Source organism: Colossoma macropomum, unplaced genomic scaffold (genome assembly GCF_904425465.1).
Source record: "Colossoma macropomum unplaced genomic scaffold, Colossoma_macropomum, whole genome shotgun sequence".
Taxonomy (NCBI): Eukaryota; Metazoa; Chordata; class Actinopteri; order Characiformes; family Serrasalmidae; genus Colossoma; species Colossoma macropomum.
In genome coordinates this window covers 4,198,288-4,223,415 of record NW_023494786.1, presented here as the reverse complement: position 1 = coordinate 4,223,415, position 25,128 = coordinate 4,198,288, and the positions used below count along the sequence as shown (strand labels likewise).

General features: G+C 42.5%; 1 protein-coding gene across 1 annotated transcript in view; it reads right to left on the bottom strand.

Moving 5' to 3' along the window:
• Window positions 1-13,249: 13,249 nt before the first annotated feature.
• The window catches only part of LOC118798728 (cytoplasmic dynein 2 heavy chain 1), a 154,819-nt gene continuing 142,940 nt past the window's right edge, over window positions 13,250-25,128 (bottom strand). Inside the window, 4 exon segments of the mRNA XM_036558254.1 lie at window positions 13,250-13,764; window positions 14,340-14,456; window positions 15,487-15,568; window positions 18,364-18,473. Coding sequence (XP_036414147.1) covers window positions 13,606-13,764; window positions 14,340-14,456; window positions 15,487-15,568; window positions 18,364-18,473 — 468 coding nt within the window. The 3' untranslated portion in view covers window positions 13,250-13,605.

Here is a 25,128-nt window from a genome sequence, read left to right as displayed (position 1 = left end):
GCTCTGAGGTATTTAGTCACAGTATGATCTGGCCTACTTTGAAAAAAGTTTGGACACCCTTGAAGTATACAAGTCTAAGCCTTTTCAGCTTTGTTAGATGACACAATGAAGGCTTAAACTGAAAATGAAAGTTTGTTTAGGAAACATCTGACTGTTCCTTTAAATAGAGAAACGGAACATTTACACTCTTATTTTCACGTCTGATTAACAGCACAGCAAAGGAAGTGACAGTATTCACACTTCAGGTGTGAACTGAGGTGGTGAAAGAGAAAAATTCTACTTTATATTGTGCTGAAGTCATTTCAGGTGTCTCGGCTTGTTTACATGTTCAGAGCTTTTAGCTACAGATATGACATATGTACTGTCTACCAAGAGGCAGCTGTATAACCTTCATTATACGACATGATATGACAGTATATAAAGAGTGAGAATATTAGAGAATCGTTTTTTATTTGATTTAGAAACAGAGATTACTGTGAAAATATATTTACTTTAAAGAATCTTACGTCAGCAATTTTATCTACTGAAATTATTACATTTTCACTGATGAGAAATAATATAATTTCACTTATTTACAGTAATTTAACCTGTTTAAGAAAAGATAGAGGAGGAGAGAGTGAGGGATGATGGAGGAAGAGAGAGTGAGGGATGATAGAGGAGGAGAGAGTGAGGGATGGTGGAGGAGGAGAGAGTGAGGGATGATGGAGGAGAAGAGAGTGAGGGATGATGGAGGAGGAGAGAGTGAGGGATGATGGAGGAGGAGAGAGTGAGGGATGATAGAGGAGGAGAGAGTGAGGGATGATGGAGGAAGAGTGAGGGATGATGGAGGAAGAGAGTGAGGGATGATAGAGGAGGAGAGAGTGAGGGATGGTGGAGGAGGAGAGAGTGAGGGATGATGGAGGAGGAGAGAGTGAGGGATGATAGAGGAGGAGAGAGTGAGGGATGATGGAGGAGAAGAGAGTGAGGGATGATAGAGGAGAAGAGAGTGAGGGATGGTGGAGGAGGAGAGAGTGAGGGATGATGGAGGAGGAGAGAGTGAGGGATGATAGAGAAGAGAGTGAGGGATGATGGAGGAGGAGAGAGAGAGGGATGATGGAGGAGAAGAGAGTGAGGGATGATAGAGAAGAGAGTGAGGGATGATGGAGGAGGAGAGAGAGAGGGATGATGGAGGAGAAGAGAGTGAGGGATGATAGAGGAGGAGAGAGAGAGGGATGATAGAGGAGGAGAGAGTGAGGGATGATAGAGGAGGAGAGAGAAGAATGATAGAGGAGAGTGTGAGGGATGATAGAGGGATGATAGAGGACGAGTGAAGCTGTTGTGTGGTTCTGACAGATAATGATGATGAGCAGTGGGTGGACAGTAGAGCCAGGCTGACCGCTGACCTCTCAGAGGAACGCTGAGGAGGAGGACACTGTCTCCTCACCCTCACTGCCCCGTCACTCACTCTGTACAGTGTCCTCACTCAGAGTTGAGGCCACAGTGCGCTGTACCTATTAAACATCTCTGAGCAGCTCCTTCACTCCACCACAGCACGCAGGACGGGTTCCACTGTGTAAAAGGGAAAGGAGAACATAAAGGTTCTCCACCTCATTCAGTCGCAGTAACAGCACTTCCACACAGGCTGTAACTTAGTTGGATTCTGTTTGTAGCTCAGTTTGAGCTGTTTCTGAGATTTCGATCTTGTCGGCGTTTGTGAAAAAGTTCTCTTTGCTGCTCCATCAGCTTGGTTGTTGCCATGCCAACAGCAGAGGCAAATGTGATTGGCCAGAGACTTTTTGTTGCTGGTGAAAGTTGGCAAGAATCTTACAGAGAATGAACAAAAAAGTGTTCTAATTAATTTACCGTCGCCGAATAAATCGCTTGGAAAAACGATTTGGTGTGTAGCGGCCTTAGTGTTGCGCATTGTGACCCGATTTATCTCATTTCTTCTTAATATTTTTTCTGCCAGATTTTTGTCTGCTAACTCGGCCTGCAGTTTTCGAGATATCGACAACATTCCAACCACTTAGGATATCATAGCAACTTCCTAGTAACACCCTTGCAACCACAGGACATAACATAGCAACCACTAGCAACACCGTAGCAAACACCTGAGATACTATAGTAACTGCCTAGCAAACACCCTGGCAACCACTTAGGATACCATAGCAACCACTTTGCAACATCCTAGCAACCACCTAAGATATCATAGTAACCGCCAGGCAACACCTTAGCAACCATAAGGCATATGGTAGCAAGTGACTAGCAACACGCTAGCAACCACCTGGGATTCCAGCATAGCAACTTGTGATACCATAGCAATCACCTAGCAACACCCTAGCAACCCTCTGGGATACCACAGCAACCGCCTAGCAACACACTAGCAACCACCTGAAAAGTAAAAGCTAGGTGTTTCTAATACAGTGGCCAGTCAGTGGAAGTAGAAGTTGGGTGTTTCTAATACAGTGGCCAGTCAGGGGAAGCAGAAGGTAGGTGTTTCTAATAAAGTGGCCAGTTAGTGGAAGCAGAAGGTAGGTGTTTCTAATAAAGTGGCCAGTTAGTGGAAGCAGAAGGTGGGTGTTTCTAATAAAGTGGCCAGTTAGTGGAAGCAGAAGGTGGGTGTTTCTAATAAAGTGGCCAGTTAGTGGAAGCAGGAGGTGGGTGTTTCTGATAAAGTGGCCAGTCAGTGGAAGCAGGAGGTGGGTGTTTCTGATAAAGTGGCCAGTCAGTGGAAGCAGAAGGTGGGTGTTTCTGATAAAGTGGCCAGTCAGTGGAAGCAGAAGGTGGGTGTTTCTGATAAAGTGGCCAGTCAGTGGAAGCAGAAGGTGGATGTTTCTAATAAAGTGGCCAGTCAGTGGAAGTAGAAGCTGGGTGTTTCTGATAAAGTGGCCAGTTAGTGGAAGCAGAAGCTGGGTGTTTCTGATAAAGTGGCCAGTCAGTGGAAGCAGAAGGTGGGTGTTTCTGATAAAGTGGCCAGTTAGTGGAAGCAGAAGGTGGGTGTTGCTGATAAAGTGGCCAGTTAGTGGAAGCAGAAGGTGGGTGTTTCTGATAAAGTGGCCAGTTAGTGTAAGTAGAAGGAGGGTGTTTCTGATAAAGTGGCCAGTTAGTGGAAGTAGAAGGAGGGTGTTTCTGATAAAGTGGCCAGTTAGTGGAAGTAGAAGGTGGGTGTTTCTGATAAAGTGGCCAGTTAGTGGAAGTAGAAGCTGGGTGTTTCTGATAAAGTGGCTAAGGTGTGTATATTATTATGTATTATCTGAAGTGCAGGTTTTGTCACAGCGTGTGATTGTTTTCACAGCTTTGCGTCAGTGTGTGTGTGTGTGTGTGTGTGTGTGTGTGTGTGTTGCTGGGTTCTCATCAGTCTTGCATCAGCAGAAGCCCAGCAGGCTCGGCGTGACGGGGTGAGGATGAGGAGCAGAGAGGAAGGCTGTGTGTTTGTGGTCAGTGTGAACGAGTGATGACACAACCGTCCGACTGTATTTACATCAGCTGCTCAGTGTGGACGAGAGTGAGTTTGTGTGATTCTCATCAAAGCAGATTCAGAGTTAAATTAGCTTCATTAGCTTCAGCTGTAATTAGCCATTATTGCCAAAGCCACGCTGAACAGAGTTCTGATCTGAACTTACTTCACACAAACATCCACATCACTTCTACATGAATAAAGCACTGAAGACTACTTTACACATCAAACCAAAGCAGGAAATACATTTACATAATTATGTAAAATAAATTGACTGTAAATGTAAATAAATGTGAACTATAATTATGTAAACACATTTGACAATTTAAATCAAATGTGCATGTAATTATGTAACTGACAAGTGAACACATTTAAATTATGATGTAACTCAATGAAAATCAAAAGATACATTTCATTTATTCACTTATTTATTTACGACCCCAATTCCAAAAAAGTTGGGACGCTGTGTAAATAAAAACAGAATTTGATGATTTGCGAATCTCATAGACCCATATTTCATTCACAGTAGAGCACAGAACACATATCAGAAGTTGAAAGTGAGACATTTTACCATTTCATGAAAAACATGAACTCATTTAGAACTTGATGGCAGCAACACATCTCAGAAAAGTTGGGACTGGGCCGCGTCTACCATCGTGTAGCATCCCCTCTTCTTTAACAACAGTCTGTAAATGTCTGGGAAGTGAGGAGACCAGTCGCTGGAGTTTTGGGATAGGAATGTTGTCCCATTCTTGTCTGATGTTGGAGTCTCCTGATTCCTGGGTCTTCTTTGTCGGATTTTTTGTTTCATGATGCACCAAATGTTTTCTGTTGGTGAAAGGTCTGGACTGCAGGCAGGTCAGTTCAGCTGCTGGACTCTTCTTCTGCGAAGCCATGCTGTTGTGATGGATGAAGTGTGTGGTCTGGATGGGAGCACATGTTGCCAAAGCTGTATATTTCATTCACAGATGTGCAAGACACCCATGCCATGTGCACTAATGCTCCCCCAAACCATCATGGATGCTGGCTTTTGAACTGTGAGCTAATAACAAGCTGGGAGGTCTTTAGTCTGGAGGATGCAGTGTCCATTATTTCCAATGTTGATTCATTGGGCCACAGGACACTTTTCCACCTCCCCTCAGTCCTTCTTAAATGAGCTCGGGCCCAGAGAAGGTGGCGGTGTTTCTGGATCGTGTTGACATATGGCTTCTTCTTTGCAAGATACAGCTTTAACCTGCATTTGTCGATTGACGGTGAACTGTGTTCACAGACAGTGATTTCTGGAAGTGTTCCTGAGCCCATGCAGTGATTTCCACTACAGAATCATGCCTGTTTTCAACGCAGTGCCGTCTGAGGGCCCGAAGATCACGAACATCCAATACTGACCGTCGACCTTGTCCCTTGCGTACAGGGATTCCTCCAGATGCTCTGAATCTTTTAATGATATTATGTACTGTACAAGGTGAGATACCAAAAGTCTTTGCAATGTTACGTTGAGGAACATTTTTCTGAAATTTTTCCACAATTTTTAGACACGTTTTTCTCAGTTTGGTGAAACTCTGCCCATCTTTCCTTCTGAGACACTCTGCCTCTCTAAAATGTTCTTTCTATACCCAGTCATGTGAGTTAGTTGCAAATTGCTCCTCCAGCTGTTTTTATTAGTACCACTTACTTTTCCAGCCTTTTGCTGCCCCGTCCTGACTTTTCTGAGATGTGTTGCTGCCATCAAGTTCTAAATGAGTTCATGTTTTTCATGAAATGGTAAAATGTCTCACTCTCAACATCTGATATGTGTTCTATGTTCTATTGTGAATAAAATATGGGTCTATGAGATTTACAAATCATTACATTCGGTTTTATTTACGTTTATTTACATTTTACACAGCGTCCCAACTTTTTTGGAATTGTTTGGAATTGGGGTTGTATATTTAATTGCATTTAATTCAGCATTTAGCTTAGCAACCATGTATTTGATTCAGCGTTTAGCTTAGCAACTGTGTATGTAATTCAGCGTTTAGCCTAGCAACTGTGTATTTGATTCAGCGTTTGTCCATCCACTGAGCAGAGAACAGTGTACCTCGTCTAGAAGCGAATGACCCTTAACCAACGTTAAAATGACCGGGCTGTGATTTAACCCACAGTGGCTGTAAACAGGATTACATTCCAAGTGTAAGCAGTATCTGAAGGATAGTCGGATGGTCTGTTTGGGTCCATGTCAGTGGCTTCCTCTTCAGCCTGAACACAGCAGGTAAAGCTCTGCTGCACTGATGAGCATCAACTTTTACACTGGTTTAGTGGTGCGTCCTGTAGCGCGTTAAGGAAACGTTAGTGTGTGTGAAAGTGTGTGTGTATGAAAGTGTGTGTGTGTGTATGAAAGTGTGTGTGTGTGTGTATGAAAGTGTGTGTATGAAAGTGTGTGTGTGTGTGTATGAAAGTGTGTGTGTGTGTATGAAAGTGTGTGTGCTTGTGAGTCTATGAAAGTGTGTGTGTGTGTGTGTGTGTGTGTGTGTGTATGTGTGTGTGTGTGTGTGTGTGTGTGTGTGTGTGTGTATGAAAGTGTGTGTGTATGAAAGTGTATGTGTGTGTGTGTGTGTGTGTGTGTGTTCAGTAGTTCATTGTTTTAATCAACTTCTATCACTAAAAACGTCACTGATACAGTTAACTGAGTGAAAGAGAGAGAGAAACAGGAGACGGAGAGAGAGGGAGGAAGAGAGAGGCATAGAGAAAGAAGAGAAAGAGAGGCATAGAGAGGAGAGAGAGAGACAGAGAGAGAGGCATAGACAGAGGAGAGAGAGGGAGAGCGGCATAGAGAGAGTAGAGAGAGGTAGAGAGAGGGAGAGCGGCTTAGAGAGAGCAGAGAGAGAGGGAGAGAGAGAGGCATAGAGAGAGATATATATATAGAGAGAGAGAGAGAGAGAGAGAGGTATAGAGAGAGGTATAGAGAGAGTAAAGACAGAGAGAAAGAGGAAGAGGGATAAAAGAAGAGAAGAATCAGAGGGGTGTGTGAACTCTCCGACCTGCAGTAATGATGTCATCACCCTGCAGAAGAGGAGGAGGAGGGTGAGTCATCTTCATCACGGAGAGAGTGATCACACTCGTTTATTAAATCTTTCCATTCTTCCTCCACCCTCCACTACATCCGGCCCATTAATTAACTCAATCACATGCACCTCTCTCTCTCTCTACATTCTCATTCCTCTCTCTCTCTCTCTCTCTCTCTCTCTTTCTCTCTCTCTCTACATTCTCATTCCTCTCTCTCTCTCTCTCTCTCTTTCTCTCTCTCTCTCTCTACATTCTCATTCCTCTCTCTCTCTCTCTTTCTCTCTCTACATTCTCATTCCTCTCTCTCTCTCTCTCTCTCTACATTCTCATTCCTCTCTCTCTCTCTCTCTCTCTCTCTCTCTCTACATTCTCATTCCTCTCTCTCTCTCTCTTTCTCTCTCTCTCTCTCTACATTCTCATTCCTCTCTCTCTCTCTCTCTCTCTCTCTCTACATTCTCATTCCTCTCTCTCTCTCTCTCTCTCTCTCTCTCTCTCTCTACATTCTCATTCCTCTCTCTCTCTCTCTCTCTCTCTGAGGGATGTTCACTGACTCTCTATCTACGACCTGGACAGACAATTAAAGTGGAATTACAACAATTTATCATTAAACAGACACAGACGCTCTGGTTTTTGTTGCATAGTGGGGACAACTCTATATGGAAGTCGGGGAGTGTGTGAGTGTGAGTGTGTGTGTGTGTGTTGGGGTGGGGTGGAAGAAGGAGCGGTCCTGGGAATTTTTCACCATTTTCCTTCAATTTTAGCCAAAAATATTTTTTTCCATACGGCAAATTTCAGACTTAAGACGCAGTAATGAGCAACTCTGCATTACAGACATTCTCAACAAATACAGCCCCGCCCCAAGTGTTCACTCCAAAGCCCCGCCCCCACTGTTCACTCCAAAGCCTTGGCCTCAGTGTTCACTCCAAAGCCCTGTCCTCAGTGTTCACTCCAAAGCCCCGCCCCCACTGTTCACTCCAAAGCCTCGGCCTCAGTGTTCACTCCAAAGCCCTGTCCTCAGTGTTCACTCCAAAGCCTCATCCTCAGTGCTCACTCCAAAGCCCTGTCCTCAGTGTTCACTCCAAAGCCTCGTCCCAAGTGTTCACTCCAAAGCTCTGTCCTCAGTGTTCACTCCAAAGCCCTGTCCTCAGTGTTCACTCCAAAGCCTCGTCCTCAGTGCTCACTCCAAAGCCCTGTCCTCAGTGTTCACTCCAAAGCTCTGTCCTCAGTGTTCACTCCAAAGCCCTGTCCTCAGTGTTCACTCCAAAGCCTTGTCCTCAGTGTTCACTCCAAAGCCTCATCCTCAGTGTTCACTCCAAAACCTCGTCCTCAGTGTTCACTCCAAAGCCTCATCCTCAGTGTTCACTCCAAAGCTCTGCCCCCAGTGTTCACTTCAAAGCCCTGTCCCCAATGTTCACTCTAAGCCCTGCCCCAAATGTCCACTCCAAAACCCTGCCTCCAATATTCACTCCAAAGCCCCACCCCCATTGTTCACACCAAAGCCTCATCCTCAGTGTTTACTCCACAGCCCTGTCTCCATTGTTTACTCCAAAGCCCCGCCCCCACTGTTCACTCCAAGGCCTCGTCTCAGTGTTCACTCCAAAGCCTCGTCCTCAGTGTTCACTCCAAAGCCCTGTCCTCAGTGTTCACTCCAAAGCCTCATCCTCAGTGTTCACTCCAAAGCTCTGTCCTCAGTGTTCACTCCAAAGCCTCGTCCTCAGTGTTCACTCCAAAGCCTCATCCTCAGTGTTCACTCCAAAGCTCTGTCCTCAGTGTTCACTTCAAAGCCCTGTCCCCAATGTTCACTCTAAGCCCTGCCCCAAATGTCCACTCCAAAACCCTGCCTCCAATATTCACTCCAAAGCCCCACCCCCATTGTTCACACCAAAGCCTCATCCTCAGTGTTTACTCCACAGCCCTGTCTCCATTGTTTACTCCAAAGCCCCGCCCCCACTGTTCACTCCAAGGCCTCGTCTCAGTGTTCACTCCAAAGCCTCGTCCTCAGTGTTCACTCCAAAGCCCTGTCCTCAGTGTTCACTCCAAAGCCTCGTCCTCAGTGTTCACTCCAAAACTCTGCCCCCAGTGTTCACTCCAAAGCCCTGTCCCCAATGTTCACTCCAAGCCCTGCCCCCAAATGTCCACTCCAAAACCCTGCCTCCAATGTTGACTCCAAAGCCCTGTTCCAGTGTTTACTCTGAAGCCCTGCCTCCAATATTCACTCCAAAGCCTTGCCTCCAATGTTCACTCCAAAGCCAAACAGGCCCCACTACTTTAAAAAATGCTTGTCCTGATTGGGCGACAGGTAACAACTCTTTATTCTGATTGGTCGACAGGTGAGTGAATACTCCTCTTTGTCCTGATTGGCTGCATGTTGACGGTCCACATCTTTTTCTTGGTCCATTCACAGAGCCTGCAGCCGACACAGAGAGCTGTTTTTTTCTGACTTCCTAAACTGCAGCGTTCCAGGCCCTCTGTTTCCTGTTTTGCACTCAGGTGCTGCTGTAACACTCTGAACTTCTGCTGGATGGAAATCATTAATGCCTCTCTGTGAGCGACGTCCTCAGAGGAAACGACCCGCTGGAGCGCTGAGCGCTGAAAGATCTGCAGGTGCTTATGGTGCTATCGCTCTCTGTCTCTCTCTCTCTCTCTGTTCTCTCTCTCTCACTGGTGTGGAGGTGTTTTTGCTCTACTGCACCCTCACCTGGCCAGGTGTGACCAGTTTATCAGGGAAATATTAAAGGAGGATAAAACAGATGAACAGTGTGAATCTCTGATCTCAGAGCGAATCGACTCAGTTATGATTCTTTGGGAAATGAATCAGTCCATCATCAGAGCTCAGACTTCATCACGATTCAGTTGTGATTCAGTTTGATTATGATGCATTCTCAGTAGATACTGATCTGAAAAGCTTCACTTCAGCTTTTAATGAACCGTCTAGTTTCTGTTATATTCAAGAATTTTTACTGTGATCTGCAAATTTCTATACTCTCGAGGAAATGAATTGAAGTCTATGTAATGTCCCCACAATTCACAGAAACAAACGTGTGTGTATGCGAGTCAGATTAACCTTCCCCCGGGTGTTGAATATTTACTGCAGGTCAGGTACCTGCGCCTCAGGTAAAGATAATTTAGGCCGCATTAGAGTCCAGTCCAATTACACTCACTGACCAACAGCCTCAAGGAACCAAACGGGACCTTCTTTCAGAAACAGCAGCTATTTCACATTTAGAGTCGGTTATTCATTCAGCCTAATGAGAAACTGTAGAACAGACTCGGTTTATATCACAATACCTACATTTAGAGTCGGTTATTCATTCAGCCTAATGAGAAACTGTAGAACAGACTCAGTTTATATCACAATACCTACATTTAGAGTCGGTTATTCATTCAGCCTAATGAGAAACTGTACAACAGACTCAGTTTATATCACAATACCTACATTTAGAGTCGGTTATTCATTCAGCCTAATGAGAAACTGCAGAACAGACACGGTTTATATCACAATACCTACATTTAGAGTCGGTTATTCATTCAGCCTAATGAGAAACTGTAGAACAGACTCGGTTTATATCACAATACCTACATTTAGAGTCAGTTATTCATTCAGCCTAATGAGAAACTGTAGAACAGACTCAGTTTATATCACAATACCTACATTTAGAGTCGGTTATTCATTCAGCCTAATGAGAAACTGTAGAACAGACTCAGTTTATATCACAATACCTACATTTAGAGTCGGTTATTCATTCAGCCTAATGAGAAACTGTAGAACAGACTCGGTTTATATCACAATACCTACATTTAGAGTCGGTTATTCATTCAGCCTAATGAGAAACTGTAGAACAGTTAAAGTAGAACTTTAGATGATCAATGTCGGTTAAGTCGATGAGTTGCCCAGGTCATAGTTTTAAGAACAGAGCCTTCTTTCTAGTCTGGCTGCCTTTATTGCAGTGTTTTGGACAGACTCCTGCACTGCAGGATGGAAGAACCATCTGAGAAAAGGAATAAACAGGAGAAGCCATCGAACAGGGAGGAGAAAACAGAGGAAACAAGAAGAGAAAAGGAGAAAAGTTTGCAGTAACTTTCACCACTTCTCCCATTCCTTTGTTTCCATGGTAACGAGAGGAGTCCTGAAGTGTGGCAGCGTTAAACGAGATGATTGTTAGTGTGAATCCTGCCTCTCCGTCTCTGAGCAGGCTGGAGGTTCTGCAGATATAAAACTGCACCTACACACCAGGTGCTGTTAGTGCAGGAGATAAACAAACACTGTACTGCAGCAGAAATGATACTGTGACAAATCAGGCACCAACACTAATATATGTAAATGAGCTCTGCTCTCATTGGCTGCCCTGTATTATTCTTGTTCAAAAGCAGTCTGGGCTTAACTCCTGTAGGCTGCATGGGTGGAGCTAAACTGCTGTAGCTGAATGGTGGAGCTAAACTGCTGTAGACTGAATGGTGGAGCTAAACTGCTGTAGACTGAATGGTGGAGCTAAACTGCTGTAGCTGAATGGTGGAGCTAAACTGCTGTAGCTGAATGGTGGAGCTAAACTGCTGTAGACTGAATGGTGGAGCTAAACTGCTGTAGACTGAATGGTGGGGCTAAACTGCTGTAGACTGAATGGTGGAGCTAAACTGCTGTAGACTGAATGGTGGAGCTAAACTGCTGTAGCTGAATGGTGGAGCTAAACTGCTGTAGCTGAATGGTGGGGCTAAACTGCTGTAGACTGAATGGTGGAGCTAAACTGCTGTAGCTGAATGGTGGGACTAAACTGCTGTAGCTGAATGGGTGGGGCTAAACTGCTGTAGGCGGTCTTATTTCTCACCTCAAGTTAGAAAATCCTAAACTACTTGATCGAGTTTGATAATTAGTCATCTGTTACCTAGCAGCCGACATTATATCAAAACAAAAAAAGAGTGATGAACTCGAAGTTGCAGAGTTGTGAATACTGTGAGAGCGCCCCCTGCTGTTTAATGGGGCTTCACCGACCCCCAGTTTCAGTCTCCATTTCTCAAACGATTTAGCCGAGTGCGCTAATGTTATTTCTCCTAATAAACAGCCACAAACTGAACTCCTTCTCCTCAATATTCCCACCATCACTGTAATATTTTATTTGGCAAGTTTTATCGACAAACAGAGGTAATGAGAGAAAATTGGATAAAATGTGATTCTAACTGCAGAGTCAGAGAATTATCACTGGCACAAATAAAGCACTGTTTATAACAATTTATGCTAATAGCTTTGTTAATCTGCCTGTTTACAAACTGCAGCTGGGAAAAAATAACTACGTCGTGCGGAAACGTGTTCATATTGTGAGTGGATCATACTGTGACATGTTCCTTGTGACCGGAAGGTCGCTGGTTCAATCCCCTGAGTTGACAGTACGTGACTGAAGTGCCCTTGAGCAAAACACCTAACCCCTAACTGCTCCCCGGGTGCTGTGGATAGGGCTGTCCACCGCTCTGGGCACATGTGCTCTCTGCCCTCTAGTGTTTGTGTTCATTAGTGTGTATGTGGTGTTTCACTGCACAGATGGGTTAAATGCGGAGGTGAATTTCCATCTTGTGGGACTAATAAAGGATAACTTAACTTATTTACTTATATGCACATGTACGAAATGAAGCTCACACTTTGCAGCGGCGGCCTCTGTGGAGTCCAGTCCAGTCCAGACGGTATCTGGGCATGATGCTCACTCCTCATAGGAGCTCATTATTTTAAACAGGACAGTGATGGTCTAGACTCTCAGTCAGGTTTAGTTACAGCTCTGAATAATGCAGAATGGACAGCAGTAGACTGATATTGACTATTGTTTAAATTTTGACTTTAAATGTTGATTAGCTGGGCATGCTGGGCGATATGGATGCACATCTCTCAGAAAATAACTAAGCATTCAGCCAAGCCAGAGTATAAATAATATTTAATATTTGAAAACATATAAAAGAAATCTGAGGGAGCCAGTTAGAAAGGGCCTGATGCAGCTGATCAAATTAATAACTGTATTCTTAATCATTTTTGAGGCACTATGCTTAAGTTTGTCAGCAGAGGAGTAAATATTGATTGATAACTGTTGTTTGCTAATACCTCTTTCTGTTCTGTATAGATCTACTTATTCTCAGAGCAGACTGGTCTAAAGGAGGGAGGGTTGTAGTGGTGGTTGTAGTGTAGTGAGGTAATGATGAGATTATGAAGTCAGGAACTGTTATTCTGGAATAGCTACAGTCCTGAATTCAGTCCATACTGAAGAGACTAAACAGGTCAGATTTCAGAGAATGTTTCTGCAATACAGGGCCAGGATGATAAACAGTTTTCCGTTCACATTAGATGGAGTTTGTGGGTTCTTGAGTTTCCCCTACAGTTCTTTTTCATTAAAGGAGAACTCCAAAGGTCGTCAGGCGCTTCTGATAATCGTTAATGATTTACAGTCTTCTAGTCTTTCTTATATTCAGCTTTGATCTAAATCAGAAAGCTCAGAAGCGGAACAGCCCTGATTAATGATTTCCACTCTGTTTACATTCATGATAATTAACTTGGCAACTATGTCACTGCTAACGTTCGTAGAGAGAGAGAGAGAGAGAGAGAGAGAGACTCCTCTGGGACTCTGCATAATTAAATGGTTAGGATGTAAACAAACTTTCTAGAGAAACTTACTGAGTCGGAATTGTTCACAGTGGTGGTGATAGGAACCAGACGTCCACCTCTAAAAGCTCCCTCACAGAAAGTTACTACATGAAATGGTTATGAATTCACTGCCTGATGACTGGTTTATGATAGTTTTGATCCCTCACGTTGGAGGGATACATGCAGGGAGCAAAATAGTCCCCAAACCACTCTGAATGACTTTGTTAACATCTCTACCACTCAACTACGAAAAACTGGCAGAATCTACTGTTTCTCTTCCTCTAATATACACACACAATACTTTTTTCCTAGAATGCATTAATTATTTATTTGATGTATTATTTCCCAGGAGTGGAAGGGTTTTTACCAGCACAGCGTTCATAAATACACAGCTCATAAACCAATTAGTAAAATACAGCCTTCAGTGACAAATTTATAAAGACATTTTAAATATTTAAGCAGAGTTACTCATTTTGTACAACAATATAATTCAACCCACATGGACTATGTGTTACTGCTGTTTGAGGAACAGTGCGGCGCCACACTGGATCCACTGGTCCTGATTTCCTCCGCAGGGCAGCTGGACGTTAGTGACCACACGCACTCTCTCTGCACTCGTATACACCGGCAACCACACACACTCCTCTGGGGAATAACTACCTGGAACACTCTGAAACACACACACACAATTTATTAAGTTACTTGTGAGGTTCTGCTTTGGCTCCAGTGATAATTTAACACCATGACTTTAAACACTCAGGCACAGAAAAAAGTCTTTATATTTTTTTAAAAATACAAGCTATTAGCCTGGGCTGATAATTGATTTCATCTGTGATATAATTTAAATAATGTTTTTGTTTGTTTTGCCTTTACTCTAACCATTTCCTTTTGTACAATCACTCTAAACTATGGTTAGAAGAAACTGCACTATATTACAGACCATGTAAGCAGAACATCACTAATTAACTACTCTACATGAGAGCAGAGAGTAAAATGAGAACTCGTTCAGGAAAATTGCCAACTAGTTAGGCAATATTTTGTTTTCCAACCAAATGAAAGTAGGTTGTTAAGAGTGTTAATATTAATATTACTGAATGTTAATTACCATCAGTGAAAATGTGAGCTATATGGTAATGCTCTGCGGCATTCACATGCAATTCATAACTGAATTTGGATCATGATGATAATGTTTATGACCATAATTCTGCAGATGATAATCTAGTGTGTGAGTGTGTGTGTAGGTACCTGTGGAATCCAGGCCATGTAGCATGCAGGAACAGCAGAAACACTGGGAGAATCATGCTGGTTCTCACTCAAACGGTTCCCGTCAAACATACAGCCCTCCAACTGCAGCCCCCCAACCTACACACAAATATACACACACACGGAGAGGGGGCTACAATGTAATTCAGTGAAACGGTTTCATGTTTTATATGTATTTCAAGACCTGTCCAAGGATAACTAACCAGAGAGCCTGTCCCAGGATAACTAATCACAGGGTAACTGTTAAGGATAACTAAGCAAAGACACCTGTCCAAGAATAACTAACCACAGAGACCTGACTAAAGATGACCTACCAGAGACCTGACCAAGGATAACTTACCAAAGAGAACTGACCAAAAATAACTAACCAGAGACCTGTCCAAGGATAACTAACCATAGAGACCAGACTAAAGATAACCTACCAGAGACCTGTCCAAGGATAACTAAGCACAGACACCTGTCCAAGGATAACTAACCAACTAGAACTGATCAAGAATAACTAACCATAGAGACCAGACTAAAGATAACCTACCAGACACCTGTCCAAGGATAACTAACCAACTAGAACTGATCAAGAATAACTAAGCAGAGAGACCTGTCCAATGATAACTAACCAGAGACCTGTCCATGGATAACTAACCAAAGAGACTTGCCCAAGGATAACTAACTAGAGACCTGTCTGAGGTTAACTAACCAAAGAGACCTGTCCAAAGATAACTAACCAAAAAGCCCTGATTAAGATAACCAAATAAGCAATCAAAGAGATCTGATAAAGGATAACTAACCAGAGACCTGTCTAAATGTAACTAACCAAAGAGACTTATTCAAGTATAACTAATCTAAGACCTGTTCATGGGTAACTAACCAAAAAGACCTGACTAAGGATAATTAACCAAAGAGACCTGTCCAAGGATAACTAACCAGAGACCTGTCCAAGGATAACTAACCAGAGAGACCTGTCCAAGGATTACTAACAAAATAGACCTGTCCAAGGATAACTAACCAGAGAGACCTGTCCAAGGATAACTAACCAGAGAGACCTGTCCACGGATAACTAACCAAAGAGACCTGTCCAAAGATAACTAACTGAAAGAACTGTACAAGGATAACAAACTCAATGTGTGTGTACCTTCACTTGTAGTTTGGCTCCAGCTATCTGACTCTTCCATGATGCCACAAACTTCAGACTGTCCATAGAGCAGCCCATAGACCTGAGCAAGATACAAAATACATTACAAATTTATCCACGTATACCTGCACACAAACCTCACTCACAAACTCCAAACTGACCACTGTAAACGACAACATTAATATAGTTTTAAAAACTGAATTTTTAATTTTTATTTTAGTTTCAGTGAGTGTTGAGTGTATTTTTGTGTTTATTACGAGTGTATTTATGTTTATTACTTACAACAATATTTTAATTGTGCAAGCGTAAAACCTGAACATGAAAATAATGCGATTTCCACAGAGTGAATGCAGTTTCCAAACTGTTGCCTCCAAGCAACGTCAGCACAAGATCATGAAGCTCATGACGTTCCTGTGCATCATGAAATTGGTATCTATGGCGGTAAGCTCCTGCTGATTGATAACAGATAAAGATGTTATCACTAATGTGGGTGGCTTATCAGCAAGGTTATAGGAGCTTGTTACAGTCGGCTTATCAAGTATATTTTATTTTGAAAATGAATTGCAAACTCTTCAAAAATTTTAGAAGATAACTCACCATGAGACACAGTAGCAAAAAAGTTGTGGTTAATTAGATTAAAATCTGCTCTTTGAATATTTTAATGCACTTGCAGTTTACTTTTCCTCCATAAGCGTCTGATTTACAACAGTTTCTCTTAAGCTGGTGTATTTCCGCATTCATACATGGATTTTTATGAGTATGCAGGATTTTCTTCCATTTGACTGGAGTGAGAGTGTCAAGAGTTTCCTTTAATCTAGTATTTAAATCAGAGACCAGATCATTACAGGATGCAGTATTCAGTGAACTATTATAAATGTTTTCAATCTTCTCAACTGTTTCTGTGTCAGTGTTAATGCTTTTTTAAACAGTTTTCCGACACTTTCTTCCTCACTTCAATGGTGACTTGAAAGAATATACAGAAATGGCCTGATATGAAAACATCAGAAATAAGGGACACGTTTGTGCAGAAACCTTTAGTGATGCCCAGATCCAGGATGTGACCGATCTTGTGGGTAGAGCTGCCCACGTGCTGCTTCAAATCAAATGTCTTTAGAAGTCTAGTGAATTCTAATGCATTGCTCTCTGATGGATTATCGATATGTAACTTGAAGTCTTTCCAGAAAGAAGAATTTTATCATAGCAAATTGTGGATAAAAATGATATTAGTATCACAATTTCTGCCAAAAAATTACTGTTTCACTTTGGAGGTCTATATATTACAATTAATAACACAGAAGAAAAAAGGTTGATTGCAACACTCAAAAGACATGAATTCACCAACAGTACTATTTTTGCAGTTGAAGTCACTATCATAAATGCAGGCCACTCCTCCTCCTCGTCTGCCCGTCTTAAGGTATACATACATCTGTAGTTTTCAGGAACAGCTTTAAGTAGACTTGCTGCACCATTTTCACTGAGGTACGTTTCTAAAATATAAAATCAAGCTTATGTTCTTTAATAAGACCTCAAATCAGAAGAGTTTTGTTATTTAATGACCTCAGACTGAGTAAAGTGAGGTTTTAATTACTGCTTACTACACTGGCCTGGCCTTTTGTCAAAGAACAGGAATTCGATTATTGGCATTTTGGCCACACGTTTTCTATGATTTTCTAATTGCTCAGTGTTTGATGACCCTAATCATGTCACTGGAAACAAATGTTCTTACATTTTTTGTGTTTTATCTGTCTCTGTACTGTCTTTAATGACCAGTTTAGGCATCCTTCAGTATGAAGTTGTGTCTCTGTTTGCTAGTTGTTCAAGGTAATTGCTACCACTGCTAATGTTTACATGGCCTGAGTATGAAGAATGAAACCTGATAGACTTTTTCTCTCTGTCTTTCTCCTCCCAAAGCTAGTTTATTTAGTTTTGTAGTGAGACGGCTGGCTTACCCCGAGCGAACTGGTGGCTCCCTGCTTCAGATACCGGAGTGCTACGGGGTAAACCTCTGGCTAAGCACAAGAGTTGGACTCAAGTGCAGAGCAGTACAGACTCGAGAGCGTGGAAAAAAAGAAAAGCTAGGTTGCACCAAGCAAGACTTGAAATTGCAACATCGCGATGTGGGGGCTAGTGCTTTACCGCTGAGCTACCACAGCAACGCTATAGAAAGTCTCACGGAAGGATTGATAAACAAAAGGAGAGAGGTTAAGGCCAAAAAAAAGAAGTCACCAAAAGGGCACTTTGTTTTTCTACTTACGCTGAAAGATATTCAAGAAACCAGTACTCAAGACTTGAGAGAGGAGACAATAGCGAAATTACCGGCTTAGTCAGAGACGTGCACGTGGCAGCGTGAACCAAGACTGGCAATGTGGCAGTGTGTGGGCACCCTTAAGTAGGGTGCCCACAGCTATTACCACTCTGCCCTAATTACCCCTTAGTGGTGCCCTGTCTCCCCTTGGTGGCTGGAGGTGGCCTAGCACGAGGCCTGGACATTACAAGTTTATACAATAAGTATGAGCTGAGATTTGGTTGCCACCCATAAAGTTAATCTCTGCTCCTTTTCCACCTTGCAAAACTTATAGGTGGATGCCTCGTAGTTCAGGTTGCAGTCTAAAGACTGATGAGAGAGCTACAATCATGGATTCTATCAGAGCAGCATACAGCGCTGCATCTGGGCTTCAGCCTGCACAACCGCGGAAGGGTCAAACTAGGAGAACGAGTTTATGGCGCTAAATTCGTCTCATAAATAAATTACTTATTGTTATTAACGTGTTTACTTTGACAGCCCTAAAAAAAACACATTTATTCAGTCGAGTCCAAACTTTGACAGAGACTGTACTCCCACACAGTGGTCAGTACAGGTGTGTACAGGTGAGTTACCTGGCGGTCTCCTGTCTGAGGGCGTTGAGGAAGGTGTCTGGATGGAAGAGTTCGGACAGATCCAGAATGTCACTCAGCAGTGTGTTCTTCTCGACTCTCTCCACCCAGCTCTGTTACACACACACACACACACAGACACACACACACAGACACACACACACAGACACACACACACACAGTAAAAAATTAGAATTATTTGAGTGGATCCAGCTGCTGTTTGTTCTGTTTGTGTACATATTTGTTTATTCACTCATTAAATTAATCAACAAATCTTGGTGTGGGCGCAGGTGAGCAATTACACATTGTTTACACACACACTCACACACACACACACACAGTCCCTCTGAGATGGGGCAGCAGTGTGCAATTGAGAAACACAAATGCTCACACTATTTTATGTAATTTTATGTCACACTGTGGCCGTTAACAGGAAAGTGCAGTAGCCCAATATTTAGCACTTGGTTGTATTTTTATTTCTTCTGTTCTTTATTAAGTGGAAGGTGAACTGGACTTTTATTCCATAAAATAACATTTTATCAATCTATTATTTACATTTAATATACCTGTTGCTGAAGGAACTGATGAAATCCATGTGATGACTGGAGTGCAGCGACAAGTCATCAATCAAAAACACATTTTCACTACTGCATATTTGTATTAGTATTTATTCTAACGTTATATAATCTTTTTACTGACAAAAGCAGTTTTCATGGTGCCTAAGATCCTTGCTCCTGCTTAACAGGAGAAGGAAAAAACATACTTTATTTTTAATGTAAGTCAATGGAACCAAACTTTTTGCCAAGTTGTTTTGATCCATTTCTTTTGGTCCATTCATCATGAAATTCACACACAATGTAAAGGGTAACAGGCATTTTCACATTATGTCAAAAACTGAAAAACAACAAAAATTGAGATATGAGGTTGTACATATATATATATATATATATATATATATATATATATATATATATATATTAACATTTACATGTTTACGACAGATGTAGTGGTTTATTTTCTTCATTTTGTCTGGAGTGTTTTCTTAAAAATGTTTAAGTTTACTGATGAGAGAAGATGAGAACTTTTTGTTTGCTCTGTTTGTGGTGGAGACTCTCCATCTGAGCACACACACAAACACACACACACACACACACACACACACACACACACACCACACACACACACACACACACACACACACCACACACACACACACACACTCTCACTGTGCAGTGTGTTGGCTGGAGTCCCGAGAGCTGCAGGAGTCGGCTGGTGTGTCTGTGAGTGGGTAAGTGAGGGTAAAGTGTGTGAGTGATGAACAGAAACACACACAGCTGGTCTGTATCAGAGATGATAAAGCAGAGCTGAACCTGCAGAGTGATAGCAGCTCTCTAACAGAGCACTGACACTGCACATAATTACCTTTAGACGTCTCTATATATACCTTTATCAATACTTCTACACACACCTGTACACACCTCAATATATACCTTTATATACATATACACACACACAGTTCTTGGTTTCACTGGAAGTCATTCATCAATAAAATATAACATTTCTCGTGGAGTTCCGCAGGGTTCAGTTTTAGGGCCTTTGCTCTTCTCTTTGTACATGTGACCTCTAGATGATGTCATTAGAAAACATAACATCAATTTTCATAGCTATGCTGATGACACACAATTGATGATTAAGACTCTGTAGACAGACTAACCAGCTGTGTGTCAGATATTTCTCCGTGGATGTTGCGAAATTTTCTACAATTAAATCTTAGGAAAAAAAAAAAACTGAAATATTTATCGTTGGTACAGAAACTCATGATGCTTTATGAGGTTCTTTAGCTTCATCTACCAAACCTGCACTAGAAACCTGGGTGTGATCTTAGACGCTGAGCTCTGTTTAATCTGCATGTAAACACAGACACTAAAGCAGCTTTTCATCATGTGAGAATTACTAAAGCCTTTTCTCTCTCAGAGCGACGCAGAGAAACTTCTTGTTTTCTTACAGAACGCAGCAGCACAGATCCTCACAGCACCAACACAGAGAGCTCATATCACCCCGTCTACACACTGCACTGACCGCCTGGATCTTTTAGAGAGAGTTTAAATCCGTCCTGCTGGTTTTTGAAGCTCTAAATGACCTTAAAGCTCTTGAATGTCTGTCTGTTTATGATCTCAGATCTGCAGATTCTGACCTTCTGAACACGTTCAGTAAAACACAGAAAACGTGGAGAGACTGCTTCTAAACTGTGGAGCTCAGTTCAGCTTTTATTAGACAGTCGAGCTCAGAGCTCACTTTTAATAAACATCTGAAAACGCAGCTCTTTAACTCAGCGCCTCAGTAAAACTCTACGGCTCTTTGGTCTTTATCTTTGATCTGTGTTACTGACTTAAATGATTATAAATTTATATATATATATATATATATATATATATATATCGAAGTTGTAATTTGGAACAGAAAGAGACAGAGAGAGAGAGGGAGAGAGAGAGAGGGCGAGGGCGAGCGAGAGAGTGCTGAGGGGGGATTAGCTGAATAAATGTTTACAGTGTTCTTATCTCCTCTAAACATTAATAACAGCAGCTCTGACCTTAATTACACACACACTCGCATACCTGAACGAATCCCCGCGCGCTGTGTCTGTAACCATGGTGATAACAGGTGTTATCTCCTCCCTTAACCGGAAACCCCGGTGATCCAGGTTAAACCATAATCCTCTCACTGTCCTTCAGGCTTTATCGCAGCGTACGCGCAGCAGCCTCGTTATCAGACTCATTTAGCTGCACTGAGGTGATATTCATGCTACATCAGTCTTATTATAGCTGCTAATTGTTCATCCTGATTAAATCTTCACTAATAAAACTGACCAGACGATACTGTGCAGAATAAAGTGTGAGCAGGAACAGGCCTTCCGTCCACCATGTTACACGGCGCATTGTTCAGATACCGGACTGTGCAGAGGTAACTCTGTCAAAAATGCCGCAACTTTTTCACTTAATTAAGTAAGTCACCTGGTTACCGACCTTAAAATTCAGTTTCGGACGGTACGATAGGAATTCAAAATAAAACATTCAAATTCAGATGTTTCATTTCAATCTAAAGGCTGTTACACACCAAACCCGATTTTTGGTGCAATTTATTCAGATGACAGATTTATATCAGATTTTGTCAGTAATTTATTCAACGCGTTTACATGCACTTTAGTAATCAAATAATGAGGAAACTCCGGGTCTACATGAGTCGGACAGTAATCAGATTTCTGCTTTACAACCAGCCAATAAACTCACAGGAGAAGACATGGCGTAAACATTACGTAAAACTCAAACTTCATGCCTTGTTTTTTTTAAACATCGCGCCACTTTACCTGAAAACATGAACATACCTCATCTAGAAGATAAAGAATATTTAAATCCTTCATTTCGTCGAGAATGTAGTTGGTTTCAGCGTCGCTTATTTCCGGTAGCGCGGTCTGTTTTCGCATATGCTCAGAATGAGAAATCCGAAAGAAATCAGAGTAAGAGTTTACATGCACTGAGAAATCTGATTACTGCGCTAAAATCCAGCCTCTTTATCAGATTTCTTCATCAGATTTCTAGACCTTACTCCGATCTAAGAAATCAGACTGAGCTGATTACACAACCATTTGAATAATCAGATAACTGCAGAAATCTGATTATGATCAGATTATTTAGTGCATGTAAACACACTCACTGATTAATTCGCCCTGTTTGATTTTTGTGAACTTTCACCAGCGACAGAAACTGACTGGCCAATCACGGTCGTTTCTGCTGTTGGCGTGATGACAACCAAACTGACAGATCAGCTTCTGTTTTAGCAAAAAGAACTTTTACACAAAAGCTAAAAGGATCAGAATCTCCAAAAGCAGCTCAAACTGAGAGAAGAACAACCAGCTAAATGTGGAAGAACTTTTCAGTTCTTAGCAGTTTCAGCTTGAATGAAGTGATGAAGCTCTTCACGCTACTGTCACTTTTCCTAAATGGACAACAGTCCAGTGTCTTTGTTTGTCTAGGAGCAGGACTCTGCTTCTATCCATTCATCTATCCATTTGTTTGTCCGTCCGTCCACATGTCTGTTCATCTGTTCCTTCATTCGCGTGTTGCTTCGCCCGTCTGTTTGTTTGTCCATCTGTTCCTTCATTCACGTGTTGCACATCTGTTCGTATTTGTTTGCGCGTTGCTTCGTCCGACCATTCGTTCATCTGTCCATCTGTGCATCAGTTTGTCCGTTCATTCATTCAGGTGTTGCTTCGTCTGTCTGTCTGTTTGTCTATGACCTTTTCCGTCCAGTTAGCATCACATAAAAGCTGGATGATGATGTTAGTTCTGTACGAGGGGCAGAGCAGGCTCAGAGTGCTGGATAGAGAGCTGTCAATCAAGCTGCTCCTCAGCCACACCCACACAGTTCTCACACAGATCTGATCAGCTGTGTTTTATCATATTTGTGTCCTATATTTTTCTTTCAAGCTTTGCTGGATGATTAATAGAACAATGAAGTTTAGTATCAAACAGACATTTTTAATATGTTACTCTGTGATCCTGGGACTCAGTGAAGGAAAGAAAGGAAGGAAATCAATGAAGGATGGACTCCTGCAGAGCACTGTGGGACAGTTTGAGGATAAAGGAAGATCCTCATGCTCTCTATACTGGCTGAAATGGAGCAGTGTTGGCTGACTGTTTGTCCTGTTTAATCCTCTGATGTAAAGTCTGAGACTGATGGACACCTGAACTACGATCAGCTGTTTAGATCAGACGTTTTCAGAGCAGTAATCAGACAGTGGGGATTCATCACCTCTGAAGTTCATGACTGCTCTGAAATAAATCAGAGCTCCTGATACGGCTCTTTATTCTGACTCAGAGAAGTGAAACGGTATCTGCAGTGATCTCAGATCCTGAGGGGTCTTCAGCTGCAGGACTGATCAGCTCAGACTGCAGACTGAACTGACAGTGATGAACAGAGCATCATCTGTGTGTGTGTGTGTGTGTGTGAGTGTGTGTGTGAGTGTGTGTGTGTGTGCGTGTGTGTGTGTGCATGTGTGTGAGTAACGGCTCCTCAGGTGTTTGTGTGCTAATGAATTATTCATGAGGGCTTTATTATTCACGCCATACTGCCCACCCACCGACACGCAAGGTCAAAGTAATTCACTGTCTTCCTCTTTTTTCCTCATTCTTATTCTCTCTTTCTTCTGCCTTATTCTCATTCTCTCAATCTCTCTCTCTCTCTCTCCCTTTTCTTCATTCTCATTCTCTCAAATCACTCTTTTTCCTCATTTTTACTCTTTCTTCATTTTTTATTCCCTTTCTTCATTCTGATTCTCTCACTCTCCCTCCCTCCTTTTCTTCATTCTCTTTCTCTCAAATCACTCTTTTTCCTCATTTTTACTCTTTCTTCATTTTTTATTCCCTTTCTTCATTCTGATTCTCTCACTCTCCCTCCCTCCTTTTCTTCATTCTCTTTCTCTCACTCTGTCTACCTCTTTTTCTTCATTCTTATACTCTCAATCTCTCCCTTTTTAGTCTCATTCTCTCAAATCTCTCTTCTTCTCCATTCTCAATCTCTCTCTCTCTCTCTCTCTCTCTCTCTCTCTGTGTTTATGTGCTGCTGTTAGTGTGAATAACAGTAACGCTACAGACTCCTGGAGTATTGCCCTCAATACACTCCTACTGATACACACACACACACACACTCACACACCTACACACCCCTCAGCAGTGAAAGTATTAATTAAACAGATAAGCAGGAAATAGATAAGATGCCATGCTTGTCATCTTCTCTCTCTCTCACTATCTCTCACACCCTCACTTTCTCTTTGTTATTAGAGTGAGTGTGTGTGACTGTGTGTGTGCACGTGTGTGCATTTGTGAGAGTGTGTGTGTGCGTGCGTGCGCGAGAGTGTGTGTGTGTGCGTGCGTGTGTGTGCGTGTGTGTGTGTGTGTGCAAGAGTGTGTGTGTGCGCGTGTGCGTGTGAGAGTGTGTGTCTGTGCGTGTGAGAGTGTGTGTGTGTGTGCATGTGCAAGAGAGTGTGTGTGCGTGTGATAGCGTGTGTGAGAGTGTGTTCATGTGCGAGTGTGTGTGTGCGTGTGTGTGAGTGTGTGTGTGCATGTGTGTGTGTGTGTGTGCATGTGTGTGTGCGTGTGTGTGCATGTGTGTGTGTGTGTGAATGTGTGTGTGTGCGCGTGTGTGAGTGCGTGTGAGTGTGTTCATGTGCAAGAGTGTGTGTGTGTGTGTGTGTGTGTGTTCATGTGCAAGAGTGTGTGTGTGTGTGTGCATGTGCGTGTGTGTGTGTCTGTGTGCGTGTGCGAGAGTGTGTGTGAGTGCTTGTGTGTGAGAGTGTGTGTGTGTGTGTGTGTGTGTGTGTGTGTGTGTGTGTGTGTGTACTCTTTATCTTTGTTCATGTAAATCTGTTTACTGTTAGTGGTTGTGAGTGTGAGTGATTTGGCTCATGTGTTCAGCAGCACTGCAGTGTGTTCATGTCAAAAGAGACAGACAGAGGAAGGGAAAGGCTACATTACGCATCAGCAGCTGGAGAAGATGACTACATTACCCATCAACAGCTGGAGGGAGAAGACTACATTACCCACCAACACTGGCAGCTGGAGGGAGAAGATTACATTACCCATCAGCACTGGCAACTGGAGGGGAGGCCTACATTAACCATCAGCGTAGCAGCTGGAGGTAGAAGACTACATTACCCATCAGCAGCTGGAGGGAGAAGACTACATTACCCATCAGCACTAGCAGCTGGAGGTA